Source organism: Cnephaeus nilssonii (genome assembly GCF_951640355.1).
Source record: "Cnephaeus nilssonii genome assembly, chromosome: X".
Lineage (NCBI taxonomy): Eukaryota > Metazoa > Chordata > Mammalia > Chiroptera > Vespertilionidae > Cnephaeus > Cnephaeus nilssonii.
The window spans coordinates 53583836-53608883 of NC_137071.1; the positions used below are offsets into that span (position 1 = coordinate 53583836).

General features: G+C 39.3%; 1 protein-coding gene across 1 annotated transcript in view; it reads left to right on the forward strand.

Annotated features, from left to right (window-relative positions):
- CYBB (cytochrome b-245 beta chain) overlaps nt 1–25048 on the forward strand; it is a 154504-nt gene that overhangs the window by 122388 nt on the left and 7068 nt on the right. The window contains exons 5-11 of the mRNA XM_079765540.1: nt 5301–5385; nt 7348–7493; nt 9809–9999; nt 12894–13023; nt 15537–15629; nt 20278–20531; nt 23557–23719. Of these exons, the coding sequence (XP_079621666.1) occupies nt 5301–5385; nt 7348–7493; nt 9809–9999; nt 12894–13023; nt 15537–15629; nt 20278–20531; nt 23557–23719 (1062 nt within the window). The remainder of the gene's footprint in view (nt 1–5300; nt 5386–7347; nt 7494–9808; nt 10000–12893; nt 13024–15536; nt 15630–20277; nt 20532–23556; nt 23720–25048) is intronic.

Here is a 25048-nt window from a genome sequence, read left to right on the forward strand (position 1 = left end):
AAAGTTTTATTGATGAGCCACCTGTAAAGTACAATGTCTGATATACTATAGGCATCCAGTGAACATTTGCTAAATGAATCTCATGCTCTGTAGCTTTTTATTTTTAAGGAGATACAATTAATTTTTATTCTTCCCCTGCCTCCTGTTAGAATACTGTATACTTAGAGGAAGTAAGCCCTGAGAAATGGGCAGTGTTTTCACCAGGATGGCCTGTTAGGAAATCCTTGTTTGTTACCCCACAGACCCAAATTGCACTGCCTTTGAACTGCCATGCCCCATGAGCAATGTCTGTTGTAATGGCTGATTTTAGGCTTCCTTTGGCCCAGGAAGGAATATCCTCATGAGGGTCTCTAAAGACAGGGATAAAATAAGGCTGCTTTTCAAATTGCAGAGAAGCTCAGCTCTATAAACAGAAATACCTATGTCAAATAATATATGTTGTTTAAATTAGCAACAAGAAACATTCTTTTACAGATGGGGTGTGTCCCTCCTTCTGGGTCTCACAGCTTAAAATGTGAACTTTGTAAAGGAAACTTATTTTTCTGATTGGGATTAAAGTGAATGAGCATATTGTGACTAATGTTGGAAATCATAATAACTGCCACTTATTGAGTCTCCATAGACCTCACCTAATGAAATATGTATATTAAGCCAGTGAGGTGAGGATGAAATTAAATGTGAGTGTTGGAATTCAAACCACAGTCATTGTGCCCCCAGAGCCCATTCACTTTCCTACAAGCCACTTAAACTTAAAACTGTCTTATTTTGATATTATGTTCTTAGAAAGTTATTAATATATATGAATGATTGGATCATGCTGAATAACTTAGGCTAGAAATGGCAAAGATGTAACTTTAAGGATTTGTTAGTAGAACACTATGTAATTTGTTAACAGTCACAAAACTTCTGTTCAGTTTCTAGTGGTTTTAATCATTTAGACTTTGGTTTATAATATTTCTGGTTACCTGGAGAAAGAAATATGCATGATTGGCCTAACCCAGGAAATATAGGGATAAAGACACATCCTGCTTTATTGAGGAAAATGGGGAAGGATAGGCCTTAGCATACAGAAATCTCCAAAATGTTTCAAAATGATTGTCATGAAGTAAAAATGAAAACAGTGTGGCAAGTGTGGATGTGTGGGTGAATACATCTGTGTAGGTTTAAAATAATCATCTTAGATTCTAGTACAGTGAAAATGTAATTCATTTAAACAAATAATAATTAAAGGATTTTTAAAAGTACATGACATACTGCTCTGCATATGGGAAACTTACATTCTAGCTGGGGAGCCAAGCCATAATAAATGAAAAGTTAAATAATAATACAAAAAAGCAAATATTTATTAAACATCACTCAATGAATCTATGAAAAGACTGAAGAGGAAAGAACTATGATAAATATATAGGTAAGGACACTGGTAACAGAGTAAATTGTTCAACATCTCACAGCTAGGTGGTAGGCCTGGTACAACACAGATATATCTCATGGCAAAAGTTGCTCTCTGAAATGTAATTCAGTACTGCTTTCTGACCATACTAATTTTCATTTTCTCATTCATAGAAGTCCAGTTATGTACCAGCATGCCAATAAGGACTGTATTAATTATCTATTACTGTGTAACAAATTTCCACAAACTCAGTGGCTTAAAACAACCCCAATATTTTAGCTCACTGCCCTGCAGGTCAGAAGTTCATCTGTGGTTGGGTTCTTTGCTCAAGGCTGGAACCAAGGTGTTAATTGGGCTGAATTCTCATATGGAAACTCTGGGTAACAATCTTTCTCCAAGCTCATTCTTGTTAGCAAAATTCAGTTCCTTGCAGTTTCAGGACTGAGGTCCCTATCTCCTCGCTGATGGTCATCCAGGGGCTGCTTTCAGATCCTAGATGTCCCTGTTTTCCTTGTCATGTAACTACAGATCCAGCTCAAACTGTTTGTAACAAAACTCAGAAGAAAAGTTTACACCACTTATGAGTAACACTTGGGAATCCTTAACTGCTTCCTCTCCATAATCCTGCTGGTTACGTGGAGAAAAAATATTCAGTATTGGCTCACCCCAGGAAAACAAAGGACCAGGACACGACAGCAACCTGAGCACAGAAGTGAAGTGTCCATTGTCCAGGAAGATATGGCACTGAAACCCCTTAAAATCCTACCCTGAACCCTGGATCAGGGAGCCAGAATTGAGCCTTGCCTTATGTCTCAGTGCCAGTTGACTCAAAGATAAAAGCCTTTTCTTTTCTCAAAAGCCAGTGGCATGACTTCTAAGCACATTGGGCAGTGATCCCTTGCTTGGTAACAGTCCCCTCCATCTTCAAGTCAGGAACAGTGCATCAAACACTTCTCATGCCTCTAATCTCTGACTTCTTCCAACTCTGACTTCTAGACCAAGATTTAAAGAGCTTTGGTGATTGGGTCAGACCCACACAAATAATCTCTCTCATAAGGTCAATTTGGGACTATACCTCTGCGAAGTCCCTTTTGCTATATAATGTAACAAAATCACAGGAATGGCACCGATCATATTCATAGGTCAGGTTCTACCCACACTCAAAGGGAGAAAATTATGTAAGGTCATTGGGGATCATCTTAGACTTCTGTTTATGACAGGGACTCTAAGAAACAATTGGGAAATATGAAAATATATTTTCTTAAAATTATAAAGACTACAGTGTAGTAAAACTAAGCACAGAACTTGAAATAAACACAAAAGACAATGAGGTTCTATAAGAAAAAAAAAGGACAGTCAAGTTTTCACCAACAAAAATGTGAAATAACTTATTTCAAATAGGAAACCCTTGTTTTGAGAGCCTGGATCACTGCTGAACTCCACCCATATTCCCTCCACACTGACAGTTCCAGTACATGGGCAACTGCCTTCTGGAAGCCCCAGTCATTCTCTGCCTGAGGATTTTCTTTCAGCCATTTCCTGGGTGACATACAAGGGTGCTGATGCTCTGGGTACAGCCCTCAGCCAGTGATAGATGGAAGTTGGAGGATGAGTATAAAGTTTCCTAACCTTTCAGGAAAAAATAAATAAAACAGAAAACAAAACTGGCATGTTCTACAGTCTCCCAGAGTTCCCTGAGAAGAGAGTTCATATTATATGATAGTAGTAGTTGATATGACACACCCTTTATAGGTTTTCTTCCTTTCCCAGTCTTACTTCCTCTAACCTTGTTTTCTGTGATCACCTTCCAGAATTTACACTTAAATGCTTGTCTTGTTTTTTGTTTTTTGTTTTGTTTGTTTTTTTGATAGGTAGAATAATAATGAGTATATTTTTACATTTGGTTTGGTGGAAAAGGACATGAACCTTGAAGACAATTAGATGTAGATCCACGGAACATGAGAGTTAGTATTAGTTTTATCATCTGTAAAATTAGGACAGTAATAGTTATCTCATTGTATTAAATGATGTAATGAGTATGGGTAACCTGCCTGGCTCACAGAAGCCCAATTATTTGTTCCTTTTTCTGGAATCCTCAATGTCTTACTAGTATTTCTGCAGTTCTAGGAATCTGCTGTCCTGGTGAAAGTAGCCTGTCCTCCTTATATGTAGCTAACTGAGAGATAGTGGAGTAAGCACAGTTTTTCATACAATTATATTTTTTCTATAAAATCAGGACATTTTATTTAAAATAATTAAGCCTAATATTAAACATCCATATATTTAAATTGAATAATATGTTTAGAACCATCTATACTAATAAAAGGGTAATATGCAAATTGGTCAGGATGCCCTCACAGTAACAACCTAACAGCAGGCTGTGTGGGGTGACAAGGCCGGCAGGGGGGTTAGTGAGGGGCGACCAAATGACTAAACAGCAGGCTGCATGGGGAGACCAGGCCAGCAGGGGGGTTGGTGAGGGACAACCAAATGACTAAACAGCAAGCTGAGTGGGGCGACAAGGCCAGCAGGGGGTGGGCAGTTAGGGGCAATCAGGCAGGCAGACAGGTGAGCAGTTAGAAGCCAGCGGTCCCGGATCGTGAGAGGGATGTCTGACTGCCCATTTAGGCCCAACGCCCCTGGGATCAGGCCTAAACTGGCAGTCGGACATCCCCCAAGGGGTTCTGGATTGGTGAAGGTGCAGGCTGGGCTGAGGGGGAACCGTCCCTGTGCACAAATTTTGTGCACTAGGCCTCTAGTATATTTGTAATACCTAAGGTTTTTTTTTCTTTCTCTCTTTTTTTTTTTTTTCCACTTCATTCTGCTCTCCTTAAAAGTTCTCTGAATCTCTATGGCAGTACATCTAGTCTTGGGAACAAAGCAGCCACAGAGTGCATTTGAACAGTTTTCAGAAGGGTAAAACTCTGATTCAAACATAAACCAGGTTTTGTTTGGGATGGGTTGTTGTTTTTTTTTCTACTTTGGGCAGTGATCTGAATCCAGATTCAAATCCACATCTTCTTACATATGCTTGGAGAACAGTTACACCAATGTATTGAACAAAATGCTATTTTTAATGCCCAGTTAATCATATAAGGTATGGGATATCAGAATATTTATATCTTTGGCATCAGACATTCTGAATTTAAATCCAGCTCTGCCACTTATTAACTATGTGACCTAAGGCAAGGTAACCTCTCTATGCCTTTTTTTCCTCATCTTTTATATAGGGATAATAATGGTACTTCCCTGATAGGATTGGTGTAAGAATGAAATGACTCAATGCGTGTAAAACAATTAAAGCAACTCCTTGCATAAGCTCTTTGTAAATATTAGCTATTGTTATTTGTGCTGCTATTATTTGGTTAATGAACTCCCCTTGTGATGTTGTCTATCAAAATAGGCAGGTGGACTATTTTTTTTCTCCTTTAGTGTATGTACTAGAAGGGTGTTGTTCTAAAGCTATTCACTTGTTCTAGAACTGTTCACTTGTCTGTGTCCTCATTAGACTGTCAGGTCTTTGAAGGAAGGCCTGTTTTTTGCTAATTTTTATATTTTCTGTTTATTGAATAAATTATTCTGAACTATAAACTATATGGTTAGATAAGTTTTTTGTCCAAATTCATATTTTATACAATTAAGCAATGGATTCCAGGAGAAACTTTTTAGGCAACTAGTAAGGGAACATAAAACATATTGGTTAAGCCAGTTATGTCACTTACTGGCCCTTTGACATTGGGGTGATGACTACATTAATCTGAGCCTCAGTATTTTCATCTACCAAATAGGTATAATGACAGTTTTTATGGTGGTTGTGAGAATTAAATGAGATGATATGTCTCTAATGTCTGGCACAGAGAAATCCTTCTTATTAAAAATTACTATATCATTTTCCCCCCTTAATCCAAAGTTTTGCTCAACAAGAATTCGAAGACAACTGGACAGGAACCTCACCTTTCATAAAATGGTTGCATGGATGATTGCACTTCACACTGGTAAGTTTATTACAATATTTGAGCTTTCAAAGAAAACTTGGAACCAGAGATTTCTCTCTATTCTTACTATTAAAAATAGGAGGTCAGCTTTTATACGCACATTAGGTGGTGATTAGATATGTTGTATTTTTTATGAGTTCTGTTAAAAAATATTCACCCCTCTTTCCATCATCCCAACATTAGGATTTATTCCTTCAGGTCTTAACACTTTCTTATCTTGGGCTCCTCTGATAAAATCCTAGCATCTTCAACTTTTTTTCACCCTTTTTATATAAAAAATATTGGTTAGTCCACATATGAGGGTTTTTATTCATTCATTTTAAAAAATTCTTGTTTTAACATGTAGATTCGTGGATTTCTTGCAATATCTTTATAGAAGCCACAGCCTATAAATTGAGAATCGCTAATGATAGAGTTTATCAGCTAAACACTTTTTATTATTATTTATATATACATATATGCATGTATATATATGTATATATATAATAGGTATACAAGTGTTTATATATGTTATGTACAATGTATTATTGAATTATTAAGGTGGTGGTATTAGCACAAGAAGGGTTGTATCTGGCATGGCAACTGTCATTAATAATACTGTATTTGAAAATTGCTAAGAGAGTAGATCTTAAATGTTCCCATAACAAGAAAATAATTCTGTAACTATGTGTAGTGATGGATGTTTTTGAAATATATACAACTATTGAATCATTATGCTATACACCTGAAAATTATGTAATGTAAGTCAATTATACCCCAATTTTTTTAAAAAATGCAAAAAAAGAAGGGATGGATCTGAGACTCTTATAAAATCTCCATTAGGTCACTTAATAAATAATTGATGTGCCAGACTATAGGTATGCACACATACACAGTGATGAACAAAAAAAAAGACTTTTACTCTACCTTTAAGGAGTTTGTCCCCGAGTAAAATAGGCTTAGTTCACAGATGTTCAGTTGGATTTCTCATTTCCTACTGATCATGCAGATTTTCTGAGCTGTGGCAAATGAAATATTTCACAAGTGAAATGTATAAAAAAGTGAAATATATGATAAAACCTTGTTAGAAAGCAACATAGTGTAATGGTTAAGAGCACAGATTTGTGGGCCAAACTGCTTGGATTTTATTTTTTAAAAATTCTTTATTGTTTAAAGAATTACATGAGTCTCCTTTCTTTTCCCCCATTGACTTCTCCCCCACCACCCCCTCCTCCAAGCACAAGCATTTGGAATTGTATTTGATTATTAAACATGTTAGTTATTAGCTTGGTGACCTTGGGCGAGATTTTAAAACAACCTATGCCTCAGCTTTCTCATCATAAGAAGAGATGATAATAATTATATCTAAATCATTTACTCATAAGGATTAAGTATTTATAAAGCACAGCAGTGCTTGGCACCTAATAAGTCCTATGGTGGTGCTTGTTAATCAAAGAGTGAAATTAAAAATAAAGAGATTAATTCTTATGCCCATTGGTTCATATCAGTTTCATATAATTTTGTCATCTCTTTCTGGACTAATGTCAGAGTCCAGTGAATAGAACAGCCAAAGATATATGTTACATGAGAGTCTTACTATTTGAGCATAAATATATCTGGATAAGAGAGACAACGACAGGACATCTAAATATCCTCAGAGACCAAGGTTATTTTGTAGAATCTTAGAATTTAGTTGACTCTTTAGGATCATACAGTTCAACACCTTCATTTTTCAAATTAGGAAACCCAGATCAGAGAGATTAAGTGATTTTCCTACACTCACACAACCAGAGAATAGCTTACCCACTAGAATTCCCTTGCCTCTCTGGTCCTGGAGACCTAGTTTTTGTTTATAAGTGTATTGGGCCATCCTTGTGTTTCCCTGTAACTTATCATAGAGTCAGAGGCTATAGGCAAACCCAGCTTACAATAAAATTGCCCACACTCTTTACCTTCTTTGTTTCTCTTCTCTGCCCTCTTTAGCAATTCACACCATTGCACATCTATTTAATGTGGAATGGTGTGTGAATGCCAGAGTCAACAATTCTGATCCTTACTCAATAGCACTGTCTGACATTGGAGATAAGCCTGGTGAAACTTACCTCAATTTTGCTCGAGAGAGAATCAAGGTAAGTCTCTTATTCCCTGATTCTGATGTTCCCTAGACCAGTGGTCTGCAAACTCATTAGTCAACAGAGCCAAATATCAACAGTACAACGATTGAAATTTCTTTTGAGAGTCAAATTTTTTAAACTTGAACTTCTTCTAATGCCACTTCTTCAAAATAGACTCACCCAGGCCGTGGTATTTTGTGGAAGAGCCACACTCAAGGGATCAAAGAGCCACATGTGGTTCGCGAGCCGCAGTTTGCCGGCCATGGCCCTAGACCATTAAAACTGAGGACTAGATTTCAATGAGTGAAGAACTTTCCTTGGCTAGAACAACAAAAGTTGACTATCAGATTAACAAGTCTGTAGGTTCTAAGAAAGTGAGTACAGAGAAAATGTCTCCCACACTCCTGATCCCGTGTGTGGAGGGTCACTAGATGTTTTTCAGTTCCTTAAGCTAACCTATGAGAATCTGTGTGGGTAAGGCTCACCCATGACAAGGCCCAACAAAAAGCCAGGAATACATATCTAGACAAGTAAAGTTGGATTTATTACTTTGTTACTTGCTGCAGCAAAAGAGACTTTACACCATGAGGAAGTCTGGGGCATCTTAGAAGGATCTTAAGAGGGGCTTGTTATAGGACCTGGCTTGCGTTAGATAATCTGGGAAAGGCTTAAGTAAGCAAGGACTTGCTCTTGATCAGGTATGGTCAGGAATTGGGGGTAGTTCTAGGATTGGGTATCTTCATTTCTTTCGAGGGGGCACAAGGGAATAGAATGGGGCTAAATATTTAATAGATAAAAAGCAATAGTCACCCGTGTTTTTTATACTGGTTCAGACATGATTTTGGAGTGGTTTTGTTTTTGCCTCACTCTGTAACAGTCACAGAATGACGCTGGCATTCTATGAAATTGTTTCTGTGATATAGGGAACACTCTGGTCTAGGTGAGAGTACCAGGCCAGCTGCCAGGTGACAACTGTGTTATACTTTTGTTCTTTTTTACCTACAGCATCTAAGGTGTGTCCTCCTATGTCTGCTAATTGTCATTTCTTGATATGTACAGTGCACTGAGAGTAACAGCAGTTCTCCAGGGGGATCCACTTGTATCCACAGGAAAGGTCTTCTCCCCTTCCAGCAGTTGTTGAAGCTTCCTACACTCAGAGGGAGAAGCTCCAAGTGGTCTTCATGTGCCCAGTAGCTTGGGATAATGGCCAAATCACATCTCTGTGCACCAAATTTCAAACATGTTTCCTTCTGTTTAGAAAAGATTATAAGAAAAGTCCCTTAATTCTGAAGAAATAATTATCCTTGGACTTGACATGCAAAAAATTGGCTCATCTACTTAGGGACAGAATGAAATAACATCAAACAAAACAGAAACTCTTTTTTTTTTTGTAATGTGTGGGATATTTTGCTTTTATATTGTTCATTGTTTTTGTATAATCATATATAAGGGTGGCATTATGAACATACAAGGTAAGCAAGCCAACCCAACTGTGCCTAGATCCCTTTGGATCACTTTTACTGTGTCTGTGTTGCCCCACCATTCTGTGTGCTTTCACTTCCAATTTCCTGTATAAGTGTGTCTTCCTCATAGGACCACCCTGGGGCTATTGGGCTATTGGAGTCCCTTTACCCACAAGCTCAGAGAGCTAAAAAGACCTGGATAGCTACCTCTCGCTGGGCAGCCCTTACCCAATAACTGATGGATGCAGGCCATGAAAGCCCAGCTTCCTTGCCTTGAGTCAGGATAAACTCTGAGTTGTAACTTACCATTTAGTTTCCCTGCAACATCAGAAGAAAGCTACCCTCTATAAGACTTGGCCTGAGATCACCCTCTTACTTGACTTATTCATCTTTCCTGTCCTATTATCCATTCCCTTACCAATTTCTTCTGAATCACAACCTTTCTAAATCACTTGCCTATGAATCCTGATCTCAGGGTCTACTTTGGGGAAATGCAACCTAAGATGTTAGATATACCCAGAATTTGCAAACAAAGCACTGTGGCCTTTTCCAAATCAAAGGGAAAAAGATCTTGAGCTCCTTTTAGGCCAAGATCTTTAGGCCAGTAGACTGATTTGCTTTATTTGATACTCCTTTAGAACTATTTCAGTGTATCAATTCATATTTCCTATGACACCTCAACCACATAAGACTTTTTGAAAGTGAGAAATATCTATTCCAAGTCTATATCCCTCTGTGAGAGATTATTAGGATTATGTAAAGGGGGAATGAAAATACCTATTGCCCTATACACTGGACACTTTATATATAGGTATTCCTGGATTTGAGAGCCTACAAATAATGTATATATGTATTTGCATTTAATAGAATCCTGAAGGAGGCCTGTATGTGGCTGTGACTCGGTTGGCAGGCATCACTGGAATTGTCGTCACACTGTGCCTCATATTAATTATCACCTCTTCTACCAAAACCATCCGGAGGTCTTACTTTGAAGTATTTTGGTACACACACCATCTTTTCGTGATCTTCTTCATTGGTCTCGCCATCCATGGAGCTGAGTGAGTGTTTAAATTCCAGGGCCAAGTATTTTATGTCACACCTTCATTTTCAGGTGTGATGCTCTGTTAGAGGCACAGTGACCTCCTTATCTGTGTGTGATCAACTGTCTTCTGAGAGAATATGAGGGGACAACAGAGGTCAGTGTGATAGAAACCACTCAGCAGCACTTTAGTTTCTTGCACTAAATTTATAGCTATTCACAGTGCTGTTATTTATAGCAAAATTAAAAATACATAACAATTTGAGTATCTTTGCAAGCATATAAAACATGTTGAGAGTGCTCATACAGTCTTGTATGTCTGCTATAATGTTTCCTGTGGCTTAATTACTAACATATTAGACAAATCCCCAAACTAAAAGAGTTAATGATTAATCAGTTGAAAAGGTTTGCTATAGTTGAAAGTTGTTATTCAAGCCAATCATTTATTGATTGCCTACTGTGTATGAGAACTGATCCAGGCATTGTGAAGAATTTTAGAAGGAAAATACATGGTATTGCCTTCAAACATTCTAATATAATAAAGGTAAGGGTTAACTTCTAGTGAGTATTTGTTATAGACATGAAATGTTTCTTTTAACCCCCAAGAGGTAGGGATGCTTTTATTATACCCATTTCCTGGGGAAATTGTAGATGGCGGACAAGACTAAAAATGTAAAATCTGTAGCCCAGGCCACCCAGTTTGTAAGTGGCATAGTTGGGATTGGAGCCTAGGTGGTCTAAGGCACCTCAGAGACACAGTGCCAGAACTTGTGGTTGGAAGAGTTTGCCATATTGGTCATCTTAAATGAACAGTTTCTCTTATTCTTTTGTAATTTCAACCCTCATTTTGTAATGTGTTACCCATATTGCCAGAAGATTTGGGGGGGGGGGGATATTTTCTTTTTTTCTTTCTTCTTCTTTTTTTTTTTTTTGGTAATGAATTGCATTGATTTTTTTTTTATTATGCAAAGGGAATAGCTACTTTAAATTTCAGCTCTTCAAAGTACAATTGAGAATCTTTAAATGAGACTTGATCATAATCCAGCTGTTTCAGAGAACCCTAGAGAAAAAAAAATGCCCCCTCTCTTATTTAATAATTCCACAATTGTACATTCATATAGTTTCATAGATAAGCATATTTCTTAGAGCAGGCAGAGAAGTAATATTTACCCATTTTCTATCTACTACTTATACTGGTGGACTGATTGCTCACAGTCTTATGACTAGGTAATAGCTGAACTGGGTTTAAAATCCAGGCTTTCTAATTTCTGATCCTGGCATCGAGAAGGAGACAATAAAATTATTTTTCCATTTCTTTCTCTCCATGTAAACGTGGGCATTAAGAACTTAAATAGTTATCATTTGTTGGACGCTTACTTTGTATCTGGAATTTGTTATGCATTATGCCAATTGATAGTAAAAATAAATTTGATGAGGTCCTAGTGTACCTATTTTATAGTTGAGGCTGAGGCTCAAATGATGTTCAATACTTTGTCCAAGTTCACCTGGGATTTGAAAGCAAGGCTGCTTGGCTTGGATCCAGAACTATTTTCACCAGATCATTCTGCTTCTAGTTACTTAGTCTCTCTAAGCCTCATTGTTGTCATATGTGAAATGGGAGTACTAATACTTACCTTTCAGGTTTGTTATGTGGATTAAATGAGATAATTTGATACAGTGCCTTTTCCTAAGCCAGATATATAATAGATGCTCAATACATGGTAATTTCTTCCCCAAGATCTAGGGATAGAAAAGGATGGTTAATGACCTTGAATTAAAACATTATCAGAATATCACAAATGGCACAATAAATTTTGGATCCCTAAACAAACTTCTACAAAGGACCTTCTATTTCTCTTCTTATTACATGTTCTGAAGACCCTGCTATCTATGTTTCTTGAGGTCAGGGACATGACTTCTTTAACTTTGTGCCTCCCTTGCTATATCCCACTAAGCCTGTATTGTCTTAAGTTTTAGTAGCTGCTCAATTAGTATTTATTGAAGTGAATGGGCTCTGAGCACTTCAAGGGAGAAACCATTAGTGTTCATGTCTGTGAGAATGTCTTAATCTCTACAAAGTTAAGTCATCTTAAATTGAACTCAAACTTTTGGTTTAATTTAGACAATTTTGAAGCAAATAAAGCACTTGTACCAAGCCTCATGGCTATTGGTTATAACTGCAGGGTTTGTCAACTATACAAAGGTGCCTGCTCTAGAGGAATAAAATTAGCCCATGTTCTGCTGGCCAAGGTCTTTGCCTGTAGGACTGGCCTCACAGAGGGAGCATCTTGTTCTAAACTGCACAAAGGCACTGTATGGGTTAGCAGTTGATTTGTTAGATTTGTAGTTTTTTGTTTGTTTATAAATGAAAATAATTCTAGAAACAGAAGCACAAATGCTCCCTTTAAGAAAACATATATTAATCTAAAACTTCTCCTTTATAAGGTTACATATAAATATTATTTGTGTCATTGTACATGATTTTTTCTACTGCTAAAGATCATATATTTTCTTTCCTTTTCTTTAATCTATTTGGAAGGAGCAATTAGATATAACATTTTAGTGAAAAGTACAAGACCAATATTAGAATACTTAAAATGTGCCCAGCCCTGGCTGGGTGGTTCAGTTGGTTGGAGCTTTGTCCCATAAACCAAAAGGTTGTGGGTTCATTTCCCAGTCAGGGCACATACCTAAGTTACAGGTTTGATCCCTGGTCAGGGCGAGTACAGGAGGCAACAGATGCAATAGATGAATGGTTCTCTCTCACATTGATGTTTTTCTTCTTCTTCTTAACTCTCTAAAATCAATAAAAGCATCTTCTCAGTTGAGGATTAATTAAAATATGCCCAGACTGTCAAGAAATTTGCTTAATTTCCTGCTACTAAATGATCTGTACTTACATTTCCTCTCCAGGCGAATTGTACGTGGGCAGACCCCAGAGAGTTTGCAGAAGCACAATATAACAATATGTTATCAAAACATCTCAGATTGGGGGAAAACAAAGGACTGCCCAGTCCCTCAGTTCTATGGCAACCCTCCTATGGTATGTACAATTCATTGTTGCTGTTACAGTTTCATTACCAAAATCTTCAAACTGTGTCTAAGAAATACATACAAATGCCATGGAGTTGTTCATTATAAATGTCATGGAACTGTTAGAATGTTATAAGTATCTACTTTTTTTTCTACTGAAGTTAATATAGAATTATTTCTTAAAAAGTAAACTTTGCATTGGTCTTTTATGAACGTCCTGAAATAAAAATCAGAAAAGCATTGTTTTTCAAAGTGCTCTTTGGGATCAAGAAGTTCTATCTTTTCTCTTCTGGATGTGAAGATCACAATAATACCAGTTAATGATTTCAGAGGAATTCCATCATGAGCTGAGTTGGGTAGTTTAGATAATCACGTATAAGGAGCTAGAAAGTAAGTCTTTTTGGATTTGGGAAGGAAATCAATGAGGTGACACATAGGGTTGCCTTTAGGCATCTGGAGGTCCTGTCAATGAGGCATAAAAAAGGTTGGACAGCCAGGTTCATACTAACATGCAATGGCATTGCATGGTACGGTGGGAGTGTGGCAAGGGTGACAAAGAGGAAACATGCTGAAACATTTACTTTCTTTTGTTGGGAGCTCCAAAGAACTCCGTTTTGTGTATTATTTATTTTTTATTTATTTCTATTTATTAATCATCACCCCAGGAGTGAGGATATTTTTTTCCATTGACCCTTAGAGAGAGTAGAAGGGAGTGGGGAGGAGAGAGAGAGAGAAAAACATTGACGTGAGAGAGACACATCCATTGGCTGTCTTCCATTTGCTCCCTGACCAGGACCCTGGGATGGAGCCTGCAACAGAGGTATGTGCACTTGAATGGGAATCAAACCAGCAATCTTCGGTCCATGGGCCAATCTCTAACCATTTAGCATACCAGCCAGGGCCATTTTGTGTAATCTTAATATCTCTGTTCTATAGAATTAGAAGTGGGCCCTGGGATGTTCATACCCCTCACCCACTTTGGAAAGCAGTATACTTTATTGGTTATTATGCTAGCCATTGGTATAAAGCTAGCCAAAAAAAATCAACATTTGTATAGGACTTCTGAGCAGAATTATTATTTTTTTCCTTAAGCCCAGTATAATATAATGGTAAATTTCCCATTTCATTTCATTCCCTCTTTTCTTTTTTCCTACTCTACTAATATAAGCCTACTCTTCCTTTAGACACAGCATGTTCTCCGAGACTTAACATCTTTAAGCATCCTTGCTCAATACTGAAAACAACCAGACACCTCAGTGAACTGTCCCCACTACCTGCAGACATCAACAGAAATTATAAAAAGGGAACTGAATTTCAGGTTCTCTTTATAAGCTAGAAGAAGGCACATTTCCTTGAAGACAGCTGGAGTCAGAGTACTACTATCTTAACAAGCATCTACCTCAGAGGAGCTTCTGGGTTCTGGGGGATATTAGAGGCAATGTCCAAGACCTGGCTCCATTCAATGGAGTCCCATGGTGGCACCCAATAAATAGATAGATGGTCCCAGACTGTTTTAAAAGCCTGTGCCATGAAGACAAAGGCCAGAAACAGAACACTACTGATTTTTGGGGTAGATATTCTTCAACTGTGGCTAGAGAGGGGAACATTTAGGTGATAGTGCCTTCTAAAACTCTTTGCTACTTAAGGTATTAAATTAGGTGCTCTCAACTTCCAATAAATAGTTTCTAAAAAATAATTTAATAGAAAGATCATATGTGAGAGTATGAGAAGCACTTCGTAGTTTTATTTCCTTCTTGGAATCCATTCTGGAATGTCATCTTTTAGATGGTATTTTCTTCTAAAATTCTTTACTACTTCAGGTATTAAACTAGAAACCTAACTTACTGAGTCCAGGAATGAATTTATCTAGCATAAATGTTTCCATATAGCCAACAATGCTATAAGGTAATTCTAGTGTTCTGAGACACCACCAATTCTGACAAGAGGGGAATCTAAAAAAATCTGAAAATCTGTGGGTATGTCCCTATTCAGCAAGTGCATTGCATAGTTCCTAGGAACTTACCAGAATATTGGAGAAACAGTTAAATTCTTACATAAAATTTCTCATCTTGCAAAAGAATACATTTTGACTACATAACAATTGAAAGCATTTGCAATATTGCATTAAAAATACGGTGTTGCTGAAATGCTATCTTTTAGAGAAATGTTGATTCTGAAACCAACCTTGCTCTGCTGTAGGGTTATTGCAACTGCTGTTGCAATACTAGGAGGAAATCCCATTCTTGTGCACAGTTCCTCTTTGGAAAGTTTCATACTGTAGATATGAAACTTTATGGCCTTGCACAGTTCCACAATATGACCTTGGAGAATGTTCATTTTTACTGGCTCAATGTTTAAATTTAATTTTAGATGTTTTTTTTTTGCTTTCTATTATAGAACACATTTACTAATATAAATTATTTTAAAAGGCTACAAAGTTTATCTTGACTTCTAAAATGTTTTGTCCCCGTGAATCTTTTATTAGCTATCACCCTTTTTTAAAATCTTTCTTTCTGATTACAGACTTGGAAATGGATAGTGGGTCCCATGTTCCTGTACCTCTGTGAGAGGCTTGTACGGTTTTGGAGATCTCAACAGAAGGTGGTCATCACCAAGGTATTAGCTGGTTTAAAAATTACTAATAGAATCTAACTATAGCATGGAAAAATCTCCCCAATTTCTCTATAACATTGGTCAGAGCTCTTTTTTACTCAGTTTTAAAAAATTATTATTAAGCTTAGAACAGAGAGATGAACTAGTTAATTTCAATGCACTTAGCTTGATAATCAAATGGTTGGACTTTTAACTGGATAAACTAGAAGTTCACATTTTCTGTTGAAAAATGAACCCAAATGTTTTGTGTAAATGAATGTGGTGTGTGTGTGTGTGTGTGTGTAGGAGAGGGACATAAAATGATAATGTGATTAGTTAAGAGTGGAGAAACAAGAGGAGTGCAAAAGAGCATACATTGAGCCTTAAAATATTCAGATGCCAAAAGAACCAGGGAACTTTGGTTGAGGTTGAGATAGCTTCCCAGGTCCCTTTACCTCCTTTTCTGTGCTTTGTATGTGATCATAGACTAAAAAATTAAAGTGCCCATAGTCTTAAGCAAGTTACTAACTAAACTGCATCAAGAATTGAGTCTCAAAAAAAAAAAATAAATAAACTTTGTCTTATTAAAAAAAAAAAGAATTGAGTCTCCTAGCTCAAGTATATAGTGGTTTTCTCCCCAATAATCTATGCTGCTTCTCATCGTTACATAAATAAATAATATCCAGCTAAATAAATAGAAATAGAAACTTATTATTGTTTCAGGAAACACCAGACAAGACTATTTAAATATATATATTTAAAGCTACATGTAGAAGGTTTATTGGAGCATGTTCTCAGGAGATGAACCTATCAAAGAAAAGAAAGGCAAGATTGGGAAAGGAAAAAGCTGACCCTAAATATGGTTGCAATATATAATATTGTTGGCAAGATATATATATATATATATATATATATATATATATATATATATCGCAATATGCTGAATATATATATATATATATATATATATATATATATATATATATATTCTACCTAATAAAAGAGTAATATGCTAATTGACTGTACCTTCGCTACGCCCACAGCCAATCAGGGTGCTATGCAAATTAACCCAGCAAAGATGGCGGCCCCCATGCACTGCCCCGCCCCCATCACTGAGGTACCCAGACAGCGGCCGGCACGGGGGCCACTGCCGCTCTGATCACGATCACTGAGCAGACCGAGCAGCTGGTGGCGCGGGGCGGGGGCGATCCCTGAGAGGGACCCGGGTGGCCAAGGCACGGGGCGGGGGATCACTGAGAGGGACCCGGGTGGCCGAGGCACGGGTCAGGGGGATCACTGAGAGGGACTCAGGCGGCCAGCGGGGCGGGGCAGCTGCAGCGCCCACTCCACGCCACAGGCCGCCACAGCTCCCATCACAATCGCTGAGAGGAAAACTGGTGCCGGCAGGAAAACTGGTGCCGGAAGCCAGGTGAAGGAAGGTCTATTGCACGAATCTTCGTGCAACTGGCCTCTAGTATATATGCTGAATATGTATATTCTAGAGGCCCGGTGCATGAAATTCATGCAAGGAGGGGAAGGGGTGGGGGGTGTCCCTCAGGCCAGCCTGCACCCTCTCCAATCTGGGGCCCCTCGAGGGATGTTCGACTGCCTGTTTAAGCCCGATCCTGGTGGTATCGGGCCTAAACGGGCAGTCGGACATCCTCTCACAATCCAGGACTGCTGGCTCCCAACTGCTGGCCTGCCTGCCTTCCTGATTGCCCCTAACCTTTTCTGCCTGCCAGCCTGATCACCCCCTAATAATTCCCCTGCCAGCCTGATTGATTCCTAACTGCTTCCCTGCCAGCGTGTTTGCCCCTAACTGCCCTCCCCTAGGGGCCTGGTCTCCCCCCAACTGCTCTCCCCTGCAGGCCTGGGTCCCACCCAACTGCCCTTCCCTGCAGGCCCGGTCACCCCCAACTTCCCTCCTCTGCTAGCCTAGTCACCCCTAACTTCCCTCCCCTGCAGGCTTGATTGCCCTCAACTGCCCTCCCTTGTGGGCCTGGTCCCTCCTAACTGCCCTCTCCTGCTGGCCATCTTGTGGTGGCCATCTTGTGTCTACATGGGGGCAGGATCTTTGACCACATGGGGGCAGCCATGTTGTGTGTTGGAGTGATGGTTAATCTGCATATTACTCTTTTATTAGATAGGATAGAGGCCTGGTGCCCAGGTGGGGGCCAGCTGGTTTGCCCTGAAGGGTATCCCAGATCAGGGTGGGGTTCCCTTGGGGTATGGGGTGGCCTGGGTGAAGGGCCTGTGGTGGTTTGCAGGCCAGCCACACCCCCTGGCGACCCAAGCAGAGGCCCTGGTTTCTGGAATTTATTTACCTTCTACAATTGAAACTTTGTAGCCTGGAGCGGAGGCCTAAGCCAGCCAGGGCTGCAGAAGCTTTGCTTCCTCCATTGCCGTGGGAAACCCAAGCTTCCCGCTCTTTCCAGCTTAGTGGCTGCCACCATTTCTGTTTGGATTTGTTTACCTTCTATAATTGAAACTTTGTAGCCTTGAGTGGAGGCTTAGGCCTGCAACGGCATGCAGAAAGCTTGGCTTCCTTTGTTACCGGGAAAACCCAAGCCTCCCTCCTGTGGCTGTAGCCATCTTGGTTGGGTTTATTTGCATATTTGCTCCTGATTGGCTGGTGGGCATGGCTTGTGGGTGTAGCAGAGTTAGGGTCAATTTGCATATTACTCTTTTATTAGGTAGGATTGATTTCAGAGAGAGGAAGGGAGAGGGAGAGAGAATCATTGATTGGCTGCTTCCAGAATGTCTCTCCCCCGCCCCCAACTAGGAATCCATTCCCCAACCCGGGCATGTGCCATGACCAGGAATTGAACCCTGACCTACTGGTTCATAGGTCGATGCTCAACCACTGAGCCACACTGGCTAGGAAAACAAGACTATTTTTGTCAAATAAAATTTAGTTCAATTCAGTTCAGTTCAAAAAGTATTTACCAAAACACTATTATGGCTTATTTTTGCAATATGCACAAATTCTTCCTGTCCTTCACCCTAACTTTTCTTTCTTGTCAACTAAGGAAGGTCATAGTAAAGATGGTCCATCGGGCATTAGAAATCTGGAAATACAAAAAGTCATAAAAGTTTTCCTTTTATGATACCTATATTGTACTATAAGAAAAATCCCACAGATCAACAAAAAAGAGCTACATCAAAATTTCCCTTACTAGACTAGAACTGACTAACCAAGTAAGTATTCCCTTAAACATATTTCTAAGGCAAACTTATTTTCTTTTGAAGAAAATAGATACTCATTTTCTTCTCATATAAACACACATAAGAAACAATGCATGATCTATAAGTATTCCAGTGATAAAGCTGTCCCTAGTACATTTTATTAAATTCAATCCTAATTTTGCCTATGGTAGCAAAATTGCTATATGGTAAAAATTTGTTTCACCATACAATATTGCAACATGGTAAACATAATTTTCAAAATAATCTTGATAAATTTTGATTTTCTGTTTTCAAAATGAAGCTTTATAACTCTATTTCAATGATGAAGGGAAGTTGGTTACAGCTTTATCATGTAAGATATATTTAAATCACAAGTTTCAAAATGCTTGGCAATTTTTATTAAAAGGACTTCCCATTCTATTCTTCCTCACTGGTGAAAAGAAAAGCTCAGCAAGATTAGTCAACATTGGGAAACTGCTATTTTTTCTATTGATTTCTCTTTCCTTGTATATCTCTTAGTTTGTTTTTAGTTGTACATATGAAGTCCTAGGCTTTTCAGGAATCATCAAAGAAACAATATATTACTTTCTGTATTGAAATGAAAGCTTTCTATTGTGTCCTATTTTTAAAAATTATTTACTGACTCACCAATTAATGTACATTTGTACTGTCCCCCCCACTTTTGCTATTATAAACAAAGATGTTATCAAATTCCATGTATACGGATTGATGGCAATGGGTAGGTAGGGCCTGGCTTTGAGAAAGATAGTGTATTCCTCAAATAGGGAGAAATGTAGAAACAATGCCTAGAGTCAGACAGGTTTGAGGTGTGACTCAGGACAAAGGCAGATAAACATAGTTAGCCTTGATTTGGGAGATGTTGCTATAACTCACCAATAGGGTCTTCTTCCTCTTCTATCCAGATGCTAAGGCTCTCATTCCCTGGGGAGACAGGAAGACTAAGCAGGAAACCATCTCTTCTTTCTGTTTCTAGTCCCTGCCTTGACTTCTTAGAGAAAAACAAACAAACATGATAATAAGCTGGTTCTTAGGTTCAATTCCCTTGTAAGACTCTGAGATAGAAAGCTACATGTAGAAGGTTTATTGGAGCATGTGCTCGGGAGATGAACCTATCAAAGAAAAGAAAGGCAAGATTAGGAAAGGAAAAAGCTGACCCTAAATATGGTTGCAATTGCAGCCTCAGATGATCCTACAGAGAGTGCTGGAGTTAGTATGGCCCCTTGGAGTTGTCCCAAATTGAGGAGAGGAGCCAAGGCTCTCTTCTTAGGCATCAGCTCATCATTGGTCATAGGCTACAGCTGAGGCCAATGCCCAGTGAGAGAGATATCTGCTGCAGGAAATGCTGTGTTGGCCCTGAAGAAAGGACCTGGGTGTGGCATCTTAGTTCAGCCCTTTATCCATACAGACATTGAAAAGGCAAGTTTCTGGGAAAGTGTAGTTTTCAGAGATATGTTTTATTCCGTAGGTGGTAACTCATCCTTTCAAAACCATTGAGCTACAGATGAAGAAGAAGGGATTCAAGATGGAAGTGGGACAATATATTTTTGTCAAGTGTCCCAAGGTGTCCAAGCTGGAATGGCACCCTTTCACACTGACCTCTGCCCCTGAGGAAGACTTTTTTAGCATCCATATCCGCATTGTTGGGGACTGGACAGAGGGACTGTTCAATGCTTGTGGCTGTGATAAGCAGGAGTTTCAAGATGCCTGGAAATTACCTAAGTGAGTACAAAGCACATATAACAAAGGCATATGAGTTCAGGAAAAATGGCACTTAAATAGCTCCTCTCCCCCCATCTCTCACTGTCTCCTGAGTTTGACAAAATACATAGGTTCTACAAATATAGGTAGCTATCTCTATGTGTGTGGTGTGTTTGTTCACATATTTATAAATCTTATATGAAAGGTAAAATATTTGAATCAAATATTAACAATGAACATTCCCAAATTCCTTTCAATATATAAGGATTAAGGCCAAGGTATACTAACCTTTCTAACAAGCAAACATAGTATATTAAAGATGTTCTTAAAATATAATTGGTGCAGACAAACTAAGATGGCAGCATAGGTAAACACCTAAACTGCTGCCTTGCACAACAATTTCAAAACTACAACTAAAAGACAAAATGGACATCATCCAGAACCACAGGAAGGCTGGCTGAGTGGAAATTCTACAACTATAAGGAAAGAGAAAAGCACACTGAGACTCAGAGGAGCTGCAGGAGGCAGAGGTACTGAGACGTGCGCACGGAGAGGACTAGCAACTGAGTGCGCAGCTGGCTTTCTCAAGAGGGAGGGAGACAAAAGCTCCCGACAGCGCTGAACTCCAGTTCTGGGCGAGACTTTAGGGACCCAGACTCATACGGGATGAAACTGGAAGGTCAGGAAAGAGAAAAGGACACTGAGACTCAGAGCAACTGCGGAAGGCAGAGGTACCGAGGCGCGTGCATGGAGAGGGCAGGCAACTGAGTACTTGGCTGGCTTTCTCAAGAGGGAGGGAAACAAAAGCTCCCGACTGCACTGAACTCCAGTTCTGGGTGAGACTCTGGGGACCCAGACTCATTCGGGGAGAAACTGTACTGTCTGGCAGCGGGTGGAACTCGAGGGCGGCTTTCTCTCAGAGGTGCTTACAGTGATTACCATGGGACACTGAGACACAGGTGCCTATTAGGGCATGGCTGATGGGAAACCAATGCTGTCTGCTCCGCCCTGAGACTCTGCCCCATCCAAGCTGAGCACAGAGGCTTTTGCAGGTCTTTTCCCATAAGGGTGTCTCCAGCACAGAAGTTCTCCCATCGTAGACACAGCTGATCCTCACAGCCAATTGGCCTGGAGGTCAATTCCTCCCAGTGATACCAACAACAATCAAGGCTTAACTACAACAAGACTGTGCACACAGCCCACAAAGGGGTGCACCAAGAGTGTCCACCTAAGGTAACTGGGAAGGCTGAGCCACTGGGCCCTATAGGACACCTAGCACACAAAGCCACTCTATCAACTCAGGGAAGGAGCCAAAATGCGGAGACAAAGAAACAGATCACAAATTAAAGAAATGGAGAAAAGAAAACGAGTGGATATAGAGTTCAAAACCACAGTTATAAGGTTTTTCAAGAATTTTTCTAGAAAAGGCTGATAAATTTAGGAAGACCCTCAAGAATATGAAAAAGGACTAACTAGAAATTAAGCATACACTGACTGAAATAAAGAACATTATACAGAGATCTAACAGCAGACTAGAGGATCGCAAGAATCAAGTCAAAGATTTGAAATACAAAGAAGCAAAAAACAATCAACCAGAAAAGCAAAAAGAAAAAAGAGTCCAAAAATATGAAGATAGTGTAAGGAGCCTCTGGGACAACTTCAAGCGTACCAACATCAGAATTATGGAGGTGCCAGAAGACGAGAGAGAGCAAGATACTGAAAACCTATTTGAAGAAATAATGACAGAAAACTTCCCCCATCTGGTGAAAGAAATAGACTTACAAGTCCAGGAAGCGCAAAGAACCCCCCAAAAAAGGAATCCAAAGAGGACCACACCAAGACACATCATAATTAAAATGCCAAGAGCAAAATACAAAGAGAGAAACTTAAAAGCAGCAGGAGAAAAACAGTTAGTTACCTGCAAGGGAGCACCCATACAACTGTCAGCTGATTTCTCAACAGAAACTTTGAAGGCCAGATAGGAGTGGCAAGAAATATTCAAAGTGATGAATAGCAAGAAACTACAACCAAGATTACTCTACCCAGCAAAGCTATCATTCAGAATTGAAGGGCAGATAAAGAGCTTCACAGATAAGAAAAAGCTAAAGGAGTTCATCACCACCAAACCAGGATTACATGAAATGTTGAAAGGTATTCTTTAAGAAGAGGAAGAAGAAAAAGGTAAAGATAAAAATTATGAACAACAAATACATATCTATCAACAAGTGAATCTAAAAATCAAGTGAATAAAAACATCTGATGAACAGAATAAACTGGTGAATATAATAGAATCAGGGGCATAGAAAGGAGTTGACTGACAATTCTCTGAGGGAAAAGGGTGTGGGGGTACAGGAAAAGACTGGACAAAAATCGTACACCTATGGTTGAGGACAGTGGTGGGGGGTAAGGGCAGAGGGTGGGGTGGGAACCAGGTGGAGGGGAGCTCTGGGGGAGAAAAGAGGAAAAATTGTAATAATCTGAACAATAAAGATTTATTAAATTAAAAAAATAATATGTAATTGGTGCATGTTATTTGAGGGTAAATGCCATATATCATTCATTTTACCTCCTTCTCCTCATATGCCTAACATGGTATTAGGCACTTAGTGGATGCTGAAGAAAAGTTTGTTGAATAACTCAATGACTACACAGATGAAAATTGGACACATTAAAGCTACAAGATGTTTTGATGTAAAAATTTCTCACTTTACTTCAATGTGTAATAAAAGCAGAAATTTCAAGCATGGGACACCCTGACAAGAAATACAGACATCTGTGTATGTGGGGAGGCTGTGGGTGAAGGGGGATGAGGAGATGAACAAAATACCCTTGAGAATTACCAAATGTTTTCAATAAGCTAAGAATTCCTACTTCCAACTCCAATGTTCATACTAAGTTGGTTACTTGAAAGCTGTTTCACAAAATAAAATGCTCCATATCCTGGTTTGAAGTGACATATTGAACACCCCTAGGAATAATATGTGCCCCATCACACTCTGAAGAGTAGGATATGTCTGTAACCATCTCCTCTTATGCTTCCCTCCAGGATAGCTGTTGATGGACCCTTTGGCACAGCCAGCGAAGATGTGTTCAGCTATGAGGTGGTGATGTTAGTGGGAGCAGGGATTGGGGTCACACCCTTTGCATCCATTCTCAAGTCAGTCTGGTACAAATATTGCAATAATGCCACCAATCTGAGGCTCAAAAAGGTAGGTTCCATTATTGTTGAGAGGGCTTGGAACATTCGTCACACTCTGGCAGGTGAAGCCTGAGAGACCCTTTGTGGCTGAGGGTGGCAGGGACCAAGGGAAGTGTAGGCCCATTAGTAAAAGTAGTATACTGAATTTGTATATTACTATATAGAATAGTATATTACAAGAAATTTGGAAGAAAGAAAGTTGGGGTAGAGAGAAAGTATTTACAACCCCAATCCAATAGCTATCCTTGTTTGTATATACTCTTTCAATATTCCCCACATGTTTACATATTTTTAGAAAATTGTAAATAATGCAGATGTAAAATATCATGGCCTGATTTTCTAGAAACAGTGTTTTTCTATGTTGCTGCAGGCTTTACAGTAATCATTTTAATGATTCCTTCATGTTCCATTGAGAGGATATAGAATATTTTTTTCTATCATCCTAGGTTAGTGACCAGGATCAATTTCATTTTCAGCCTACCAATACTTTTGTTGCAGGAAGAGGGCAGGAGACATGTCTTTCATGTAACTTTTACTTTCTTAGGATAACTCTTCAGAATAATTTCCCAGAGGATTTTTTTTGTCCCATGTAAATTTGGTTTCATTATATGATAAAGGACATCTTTAATGAAACTTGAAACATTCTAATAACCCTAGATATTACCTCTAATGGGAACATTAAACTTATCATGACTTTTAATTCTCCCCTTTTTCTATTTTCTATATGAGGAAGGTTTGGGTAGAAATACTTTTTTCCTTAGGAACTCAGGAATGTCTGGTAGTAGCAGGCAGGGAATTAGTCCTGTGATTTGAGGTTCTAGATTAGTCTAGATTGTAGTGGTCTTTCTGAGAGGAGGTATGAGGGAATCCAGGGATTCTGCGAAGGCAGGAACAGACCAAGAGAGAAAGAGTTGGGCTAATATTTTTCTTAAACTTTGTATGTTTGAAGCCAAGCTATTCATTTACTTCCTGGCAAATGTGAAGGCCAGAGCAGGTTCATCTGAACTAGCTTGTCAAATTTCTAGAGCTTTCTAAAAACTTCTTTCTAAACCTTTTGAGCAACAAGAAAAAGTTGGGAGGAGGAAGAGGAAAGTAATCCCTGTGTCAAGGCTGATAGGGCCTATCCTATATAATGAAGCGCTAATGTGCAAATGGTCATTGTATCCTTGAGCCCTAGTGCCCTTGCACCGGGGCCGGGGCCGGGGGACCTGAGGCTGAGCTGGGGGACTTGAGGCTGCGCCCCCACTCTGGTACCAGGGCCAGGGGAACCTGAGGCCTTGCCCCCCATCTGGCAGGGCTTGATGGGGACCTGAGGCTGTGCCCTCCCGCCCGGCGGGGC